This window comes from Tetrahymena thermophila (assembly GCF_000189635.1).
Source record: "Tetrahymena thermophila SB210 genomic scaffold scf_8254590, whole genome shotgun sequence".
Lineage (NCBI taxonomy): Eukaryota > Ciliophora > Oligohymenophorea > Hymenostomatida > Tetrahymenidae > Tetrahymena > Tetrahymena thermophila.
Window position 1 is genome coordinate 541,798 of NW_002476361.1, and position 10,264 is coordinate 552,061.

General features: G+C 22.3%; 3 protein-coding genes across 3 annotated transcripts; all 3 read left to right on the forward strand. All coding sequences in view use genetic code 6, as the record gives it.

The window, feature by feature from the left end:
- Nucleotides 1–1,190: 1,190 nt before the first annotated feature.
- Nucleotides 1,191–3,263, forward strand: TTHERM_00255600 (tRNA delta(2)-isopentenylpyrophosphate transferase, putative; the record flags this gene model as incomplete). The annotated part of the gene is made up of 2 exons (XM_001019114.3): nucleotides 1,191–2,280; nucleotides 2,557–3,263. The coding sequence occupies 2 exons, from the start codon at nucleotides 1,191–1,193 to the stop codon at nucleotides 3,261–3,263; spliced, it is 1,797 nt and encodes a 598-aa protein (XP_001019114.3).
- Nucleotides 3,264–4,329: 1,066 nt separating this feature from the next.
- Nucleotides 4,330–7,861, forward strand: TTHERM_00255610 (histidine acid phosphatase family protein; the record flags this gene model as incomplete). The annotated part of the gene is made up of 8 exons (XM_001019115.2): nucleotides 4,330–4,897; nucleotides 4,955–5,297; nucleotides 5,564–6,026; nucleotides 6,107–6,626; nucleotides 6,936–7,033; nucleotides 7,094–7,109; nucleotides 7,160–7,301; nucleotides 7,465–7,861. The coding sequence occupies 8 exons, from the start codon at nucleotides 4,330–4,332 to the stop codon at nucleotides 7,859–7,861; spliced, it is 2,547 nt and encodes an 848-aa protein (XP_001019115.2).
- Nucleotides 7,862–8,886: 1,025 nt separating this feature from the next.
- Nucleotides 8,887–10,167, forward strand: TTHERM_000255619 (histidine phosphatase family (branch 2) protein; the record flags this gene model as incomplete). The annotated part of the gene is made up of 1 exon (XM_012798399.1): nucleotides 8,887–10,167. The coding sequence occupies one exon, from the start codon at nucleotides 8,887–8,889 to the stop codon at nucleotides 10,165–10,167; it is 1,281 nt and encodes a 426-aa protein (XP_012653853.1).
- Nucleotides 10,168–10,264: the final 97 nt, after the last annotated feature.

Sequence of the window (10,264 nt, forward strand, 5' to 3'; positions counted from 1 at the left end):
ATTTGAAAATGATATTTTCACTTAACTTTACTCTTGTAGTTTAAATGATATTTTTCATTTCATTTAAATGTAACTTGTAGTTAAAATTATGAAAATAAAATGATTGTTTTATTATATAAGAATTTCTTTGTATTTTCAACAATTTGAATATATTTTTTAATAAATTTTAAATTGGTGATTTCTTCTTTTCTTAGCTAAAATAGATTAGCTTGTGACAGAAATTTTTTGAATGGCATAACATGTTAAGTTAATATTTTATGATAAATTCAATTTATTTTAACTGCTAAATAAAAATAAGTCTAATTGTAAGCAATTTTTAAATACCATTCTAATTTGATAGTTTAACGTCTACAGAATTTATTTATAATTATGGAATTTAATGCTTATTTTTGTTCATTGTCTACTAATTTAGATTTTAGCCATCTTGCTTCTCTATTTTTAAAATATTGTGTTAATATATTATGATTTTTTGTTGAAAATAAGATCAAATTGAAAAAATATTTTTAGAGATTTAAAAAATTTTGTTAATTTAGAAGAAAATAATGCGTTTTTCATTAAATCTCCATTTTATGCTTTATCATTTTTGCTTTCATCTCTATTTCATGAAAAAATAATAAAATATATTGCTTATTTTTAAATATAATTGAAAATGCAAATAAAAAACATTTACTTTACTAAGAACCCTCTAATTTTAATACATCATTTTGTTGTTTTGCTTCAATCATTGAGTTAATAAATAAGTATTGCTTTTATTCTACTATTATTCTTTCTTATAGATTTATTATTTTGATTAATAATTTAAGCGATATCAAATCAAATATAAATAAATCTTATTTACTGATTAAAGCTTTCAAAATTTCAGTTGTTTATTATCTATAAAAAAGTAAGCAAATATGAATTAATTTTGTTAATAAATATCTTTTTTTGAATATTAAAATTAAAATATTTGTTAAACTTAAAATTATTTTTGTATTTCAAAAATGTATGTTTACAAATCTACAACAAATTTTTTAATAAATGTTAAATTTTACTTTATCTCATAAAAATAGAAAATATTATTAACTCTACTTGTTATGAATTGTATTTATTTTTGCTAAAAAATACGCAAAAAACTTTATCTACATATTAATTATTTTTATTGAATATAAATATAATGCTTTAAATTTTACATTTGAAATATTAATTTGTTAATGCTATTTAGGAGAAATATGGAAAAAAAAATACAGAACTTTTCTTTATACATAATAGGAACAACAGCTACTGGCAAAACTAAATTATCACTCAATATTGGGGAAAGATTTAAAGGCTAAGTAGTATCTGCAGACTCTATGCAAATGTATAGACATGCTGATATTCTAACTGCGAAGGCTACAAAAGAAGAACAATCTATTGTTAAGCACCATATGATTGATATTTTTGATCTATAAGTAGTCAATTTTAACAGAAACGACTACTATTATTTGGCTAAGTAGGCCTTTGATAAGATTCACTCAGAAAATTCCTTCCCAATAGTCATTGGTGGAACAAATTATTATATCGAAACCCTTTTATTTAAGCAAAAAATAGCTGAAAATAGAATTAATTTAGAAGATCCAAATGCTTTTATCTTGGAAATGTAAAAGAAAGCCCTCACAAATTTTGGCAATACAGACGAAAATTATCCGCTTTAAAAGTATTAAAAAAATGACAATGAAAGCAACTAATAATTGAAAAGCAAAGATAATGAATCCTAAGAAGATGAAGATGAAGAATACGAAAATAATTTACCACCTTTATATGAAAATGATAACATTTAGAAATCAAAAGAAGTCCTTGATAAAGAATAGGAAGTTAGGATATAGCTTTAATAAATGTCCAATGAAGAAAAATACAAATAATTAAAGGAGCTGGATCCTCTTATTGCAAATAAATTACATCCAAATGATGAAAGAAGAATATAAAGCTATTTGATGTAGGCTTTAGTCACAGGTATACCTCCTAGTAATTCAATGGAAGATCACGAAAATGTTCCATTGAGAGATAAAAACTGTTTGATCTTTTGGCCAAGATGTAAGTCAAAGGAAAAGTTAGATGCTTAAATTAGAAAAAGAATTTATGAAATGATTTCTGAAAATGGAATTTACGAAGCCTTTTATATTTTCGAAACAATAATACCATAAAATGTAGAATCAGAGGAAGATCCAATTTTCCTTAAAGGTGTGTTACAATCTATTGGATATAAAGAATTCTTCCCTTTCTATAGACTCTATTTATCTAGAAACTATCCTCATAATTTATCAAGTAATTATATTAACTATTCTTTTTGAGTATTTTATCAGCTAGTAGTCACTTTAACACTAAAATATTATTACTTAGCTTAGTAGTCACTATAAGCAATACTATAATATTAATTATATTTTAATTCATACTGAATATCGTTTTAATGTCTTTTAGAATGTTTATTCCTATGATTTAAACTAATGGATTAGATTTTATACTAAATATAAAATTAATTTTACAAGATAATATTTTTTAAGATTTGAATTTACTCATTCAATACATTTTTTTATTTTTTAGAAGAAGAAAAGACTGCATAAATTAAATAATTAATGTATGAAGACGAGGAAGGGAAAAAGGTTATTACTTAATGCATAGAGAAATTAGTTACACATACCATATAGTATACAAAGAGGTAACTAAAGTGGATTAGACATAGAATTATGATGAATTCAGATAGCGAAGAAATCAAAAACAGACTCTTTGTTTTTGAATTTGATGAATTTACTTCTGAAAACTTTAAAGAAAAAGCAATTAATCCAGCAAATGAAATAATTTCAAAATACTTTGAGTTGGCAGAAAAATATAATGAATCAAATGGAGATTAGCATCCAATTGAATAATTAGCAAATGATGAATTCTTAAAATAGTATCTTATTAAATTGGATGAGCTCATGGACGTAAGAAAAGCGCATATGAAGAAGGGACTGAAGGATTGGAAAAACTATTACTGTGATATATGCAAAAAGGAAATACATGGAGAACTAAACTGGTCTATTCACAACACAAGCAGAAAACATAAAAAGGCTATTAAACATATTGAAAAATCTGCAATAAGAGCAAAATATTAAGAATTAAAATCTAAAAAGGAAGAATTAAATGAAAAAGATGGAAAAGAAGATAAATCCAAGTTAAGTAGTGATGAAGACCTTAATGAAAACAATAATTTAAATGATTAAACATAAGAAAATGATAAAATTTAAGCTGAAAAAGATAAACACGATTGATAAAATAGCTTTATTAAACATACTTTTTATTGATTATTTTATATTTTTTAAATTAGTATTTAACCACATAAGCTTATATAGAATGCTTCGTATTAAATAAAAACATCTTTTAAAGATAAAAAATATTAAAATAAAATATTTTCTTAAGACTTTAATCTTAATATTTAAAATAAAAATTAAAGGATTTTAGATAAAAAAATAAATAAGATTTTTTCAAAATTAATTCAAATAATAGTTTAAAAAACAAACAAACAAAAAACAAACAAAATAAATTCTTTAAGAATAATTATTTATAAGAAAAATTTACAATAATTTTAAATTGATAATGAAAAAATAAATAAAAAAATAAACTAAATAGATCTAATAAATTTTATAATAACAAAATAATCCAAATTTAATGATAATTTATGTTATTTTTACATTAATTTTAAATTATAAATTCACATTGAGAAATAAATTTAAATAATTTTGATAATATTAAAAGAAATAATTCACTTTTTTAAAATAAAATTTAAAATAATTTTAAAAAATTACAAAAGCTTTAAATAATTTATTATTATTTGAAAATTGAAAGTTAAACAATTTTAAATAATTCTAATAAAATTAAGCAGAATAATCAATCAATTTTTATTACAAACTTAAAATTAATTAATTTTTAATATAAAAAATTTTAATATCATTATACATAGTATTTTAATTGATCTTATTAAAATTAACTAAATAAATTATCAAAGTCATTTTTATTGATTGATAAAAAATTAAAAACACTGCGAAATTAGCAAATTAAATAAATAAATAAATATAATTTTATTTGGAAAAAGAGTAATGTAAAAAATTAGTAGTAATTATAACAATTAAAGCTTTAAATAGATTATGAAAAGGAATGCGTTTATTTGATTGACGTAGAAGATTAAATTTTTTCAAGTTAATAAAATAGGAATTACATAGATTATTTTAATAATTGTGAGTAATAAATATAGTTAATTTTTAAAATATTCAAGAAATCAATTAATTAACAAAATAACTCTTTATTTCTTTTATTTAACATTAAATCAATCCATAATATATGAGTAAAAAAAGATCAGGTAATTCAAGGGTTTCCTACCACTTAAAAAATTCTGGGTATTTCATGGAAGAGGCATTCAGCTAATCAGAGTATGAAATAGTGAAAAATGATTCTTTAGAATTGAATGCAAAAAATTAAGATAAATTCTACTTAAAGCCACATTAGCTGAATAATTTAATCTAAATCAATAATTCTACTTACAGCAATACGAGTAACAGAAAGAAGCAGCAAAGTTCATACCTTTCTCCAAGATTGTTAACAGCTTCTACTACCACTCAAAGATCATCTTTCAATAACTCAAACATGCTTCATTCAACTTCGAATTCTCAAAATTTAGGCATTAATTATGCCTTGCAAAACTCCTACTAAAATAAAAATAGATCATTAAAGTTATCTCTACATGAAAAAGTTTAAAAGAAACCTTCAAAATCTGTATATAACTCTAATGATAATGTTTTTCTTGATGATATTTGCATTAAAGTTAATTCATCAGACATCTATAATAAAAAAGAAAAGGGCTCTCAGTTGTTAGTAGCCAGCATTAACTCTGAAAGGAGTGAAAAAATTGGTAAATATTCTCTTTAAGATAATTATTAATTGTAAAATTTAATAAATTGTTTTAAAGGAAAGAGCAAAGAGATTTGTAAAAATATATTTCTCACAACACATGATAAAAGTAGCGATGCAGTTATTGAAACTATACCTAATACTAAATAACTTATCAATTATAAAAATTCTTTACCTCAAAAATAGGAAACTATTTAATAGGATACAAATTTCTTTGATGAATTTAAACTAAATTCATAAGAAAGTGAAAATAAATAGTTGTCAAAGCCACATAACTTGCTCATTAATAATTATTCCAATCCTAAATAACCAATCCTAAGCAAAATATTTTCCTCTTAAGCAAACCTCAAAACCAAAAATTTAGTGTATCAATAATCTTAAAATCTCCCAATTACTTCCAGGTTATATCATTTATTTTTTTTTCATCATCAAATTTATAAATACAATTTTTGTTTACAATAAAAGAAATTAAAAGTTTAATAGATGGATGTTAAAATATTCTATTTATTAAACTTAATAAGTTCTTTGTATAAAATATTTAATTAATTAAATTCCATTAAAACAAACCAAACAATTTTAAAAATTAATATTTTAACTTAACAAGTATAAAAAATTTTTTTTTTTCTGTTTAAATATATTTGAAATGCTTAAATTATTTTTATTGTAGGCTTTAAATGCTTGTAAATAATAAAGTTTAGTAGAAGTTTTCTGAGAACTCATAGAATGAAAATACATCAATAATAGATGCTCAAAAATAAATTCAAGCTAAGTCTTAAAGAGACCTTAGTATTAATTCAAAAGATGAGAAATAAAATCAAACTGAAATATCTATTGCTTCTCCGTTAGATTCAAAAAGGAAGATTTAATAAGAATAAAAAACATCTTTACAATTAAATTATTAGCTGCTTGTAGAAAAAGAAAATATTTTTATGAATGTAAATTATTTATTTTAATACTTTATAAATGAATATAAGAGAGTATCTAATATGTATAAATTATCTTCTACTTATCGTTAAGGTATTTAAAACCTTTACTAAGCTCATGCGTTTTGCACAAGCAAACTGCTTTCCCACATTGAAGCTTGGCAAGAAACTAAAAAAAACAAGAATTCAAATGAAAATAAAACTACTGTAATTAATTAATAATATGCTAAATTTATTTGTGAATATTTTAATTAAATTACCTTTAAAATAATAAATAAAATATAAAGAATATTGTCGAATAGACTACTGACAGCATAGCTATTGATGTCTTTTTATCTAAAAATCCTATGCAGATTATGAGTGTAAGTTTGGCCTGTGCTAAAATATATATAAATTTAAAGAAACCAATAAAAGCTATACCGATATTAAAATAGTGTAAAAGGTTAAGTGATTTATATAGAAATCAGAATTACAAAATGAAATGCTACAGAGCGCTCAGTGAATGCTTTATCATGATAAGAAAAGAAAGTATCGCAGAAAAATTTGTGAAAAAGTACTTGTAATTATCATGGTGTAATAAAAGTGATAAAAACGAACTTTAAGCTTACGATATGCTTGGTTTAATTAGCTATTACAATGGAGATATAGAAAGAGCTAAATTTTATCATCATAGAATGGCTAATAATATTTTAGAAGATGAAAATTCTTAGCTCAGAAAAATATCAATTCTTAATTAAGTTACCAAACAGAAAAGAAGAGATGAAAAAATGAAAGATGAAAATCCTCCAATTAATAAAAAAGTTGAAGGTAATTAATTCATTAATTTTACTTTTATCTATTTTATTTATGAAGTTTTCTGTTTCATTTTATTCACTGCCATTCAATTTTAAATTAGCAATCAATCGAACATTTTAAATCATTAAAATATCTCCAAATGCATTTATAAGTAAGTGTATATGGCGATATTTCATTTAATTTTAACATTAATTAAGGACAAATTCAAATCAAAATTTTTGTATCAACTAACTATAAACAGCGATAGATATCCATATTTTTAATTTTCAAATCACTATATTTATGGTATATTGTTTATTTTATTAAATTTAAATAATTTAGGAGATGAGAACACTTTTATTGACTCATCCGATGAAGAAAATGAAGAAATATTACTTGTGCCTGAACCAAACTAACAAAATTAAATGGATGAAAAAAATGTAAATAAAATATAATAATTTAGAATTAAAACAATTAAATTAAATTTTTAAAATAAATAGAACAATTTTGATGGAAGTAAAATTTAAAATTAAAAAATAATAAAAAAGTAATTATTTAATTATAAGATCCAAATAAAAGATTCTTCAAAGAAAGGTATTAAGATAGTAATGAATAATACAAATAATATAACGATTAAGATAAGATATCACCTTAAGTCTACCTTGCATCAAAGTAGGGATTTGAGTTGAGAAAACAACCATTTAAAACGTACTTTTAAATTTTTGTTTTCATGCTCTTGTTAACTTATTGTTAAAAAACAAACAAATAAACATAGATAATTAGATTATCATAGTACAGCAAAAATCATTAGGGATGCCAATTAGAGAATTAGATAACCAAAAAAAATATTTAAATTTATATCGACAAATAGAATTCCTGGTCCAGTTAATAATCAAAAAACTGATTTTGGTACTTTAAAACCTCCAATCATAATTAGTCATCTGAGTAGAAATAGAGCATTACTTAATTTTCAGAAGTTTGAGTTGTAAAATAAAATCGATAGTTCAGCTCAGATGGAAATAAATTATTGGGAACCTTATGATCTTAAAAAAGCAGAAAAAATCTTGTTAAGATTGTAGAAAGTTTTACAATATTTCAAACACATTTTAAATGACTTTTCTAATGATATGAATTCAAATATTTTACTCCCAGATGAGAGAAACAAATATTTTTCAGATAAACAATTTTCAATAAAACACTATCTTTATAAGCTTTTAAGCCAAAATAACTTATTACAATTAAAAACAAGTAGGTAAATTAAGAAATGAACTTACATTAAAAACAAACTCTATTTTTAAAATAAACAGTTAGTTAGTTAGTTAATTCTTTAAACTTATTAAACTTGTTTCAAACTTTTATTAAAATTATTAATTTGTCACATTCTTTATAAAAATAATAATAACAATATGAAAAATCTATTATATCTTCTTTTTATAACTTATCTATTTAATCTTTGCAATAAAATTTTTTATTTCACTTATATTTCGAGTTTTTATTATTTTCAATTTCTTTTTAGATTTTAAGGAAATTTTATTCAATTTTAAAACAATTTTACAAACAAATTGAGCATCTTTTATTTTAATATTTATTGATTCTTTAATTAAAAAATAGAAATGATTTAATTAAAAAATAATTTATTTTATTTTTTAATTTAATATTTGATTGAACAAAATGGGTTGATTTTTTGAAATAATTTCAAAAATATCAAAGCAATTTTTATAAAATAAAATAAATTTGGTTGATTATGGCATTGTCAAGTTTACTTAAACCAAAGAGATGACTCAATCTCATGTATAAATCTACATTGCCTTTTTTTTCAATTCATAAAAAAATTCTGGATTGTTTAACTTTTTTAAAAATAAATATTTGAGTTAGAAAAAATAAACTTTTTTTAATTTTTTTTCTTTAAGAAAATAATGGTTAAGTAAATTTATATTAAGTAACCTAAATATTTATTTTTTTTTCAAATGATAGCAGAATTTCGATCAGATCTTTTTAAAGTGTTTGAATTACATTTTTATAATAGAGACTAAATTGAACAAAGCATAAAATATTTAGAGTAGTTTTTATATTTGAAAGATACTTAATTTTTAATGAGGTTATTTGTTGTAGTAAGATATAAAATATCTAGAAATAGATTAGAAAGGATAAATTGATAGGAAGAAATTTAATATCGCTTGACTATAACCATTGTAATTTTATAATTTACAGCATGTTTTTAATTATGATAATAATAAACAAATTAAACTTAAAAAATTATAAAAAAACACATTGATTAATAAAATAAATAGGAATGCTTTTGAGAAGAATTTGGATAATATAGATTATCCTGTTAATTTCTGTTTTATTTATTTTAGGTACAACAGCAAGTAGCAGCACTCAAGAAGTAAATAATTAGCAAACGCAATTACCTGGATCATAGCTAAAAGCTTTAATAGTATTTACTAGACACGGAGCAAGAACACCTGCAAATGAGGATTACTATAAAGAAGAGTGGGATGGCTTGAAGAAGGGAGATTTGACAGAGAGAGGCATTAGATAATTACAAAATTTAGGCTAATCATTTAGAAAATTATACCCTAATTTTTTCAAGAGCGAGTGGGATCCATAATTTTAAAAGGTTAAGTATGCCTTATTTTTGCAGCGTACTATGCTCTCTATGCTTTCATTTTTCCATGGACTTTTCCCTGATTTATATAACAATAAATCACTGCTTACTCATAAAGAATTATATGAACCTAACAAAGAACTTGGAATAGATATTGGATATCCTAAAAATCCAAGAGATTTGATTTTCAGAGCTATCTCTCGTGTAAATTGCAAATTAGGCGATGATCTTTTGAGATAATACAGCAACGGAAAAAAATTCATGGCAATATAAAACAGATTTTTAGATGATCCTTTAATGGTTTCCATCAAGTAAAAGCTTTTAGACTACAGAGGAAATCCTAATGAAGATTTAGAATTTAAAGATATGTATCATGTAAAGGAGATATATGATTCATTTTTATGCAATAAAAATGGAGGTAAAAAAATACCAAATTTCGATGAAAAAGAATTAGAATTTTTGAAGTAATTGTATGAAATGTTTTTCTTCAGATTTTATGGAGTTAGAAAGCACAGATTGATTTTTAACTCTGCATATTATAGAGAAGTATTAAATTTTGTTGAAGATCTCAGATTTGGTCGCACACCAAATAAATTTTTCTTTTTCTCTGGCACCAAAACAAATATTGCTATTATTTTAAGTTCCTTATTAAGTAAAGGTCAAATCATAAATCTTGGAGATAACAAGATTGCCCATCTTTCAACTACATTTGTAATTGAAGTTTACTAGAAGCAAAATGATGGAAGTATTTAATTAACCGAAGGAACTGTTGAAAATCCAATCCCCAAAGAATAGCTTTATGTATCAATTAAATACGCAAATAGTCCATTACCCTTAAAATAATGCAAAGAAAGAATAAGATGCACATACAAGGAGTTTATAATTCTCCTAAAGACTAGAATAATTAAAAACCTTGAACAGGTTTGTGATAACTCTTTTTATCCATTTAAATAGCAAAAAAGTTGAAATTTAATTAAAATAAACTAATAAAAATCTTTTAATTTCGCAAATTTTTAATAAGTTAAAAATAGCAAATAAATTAAACACTATCAGATAATAAATT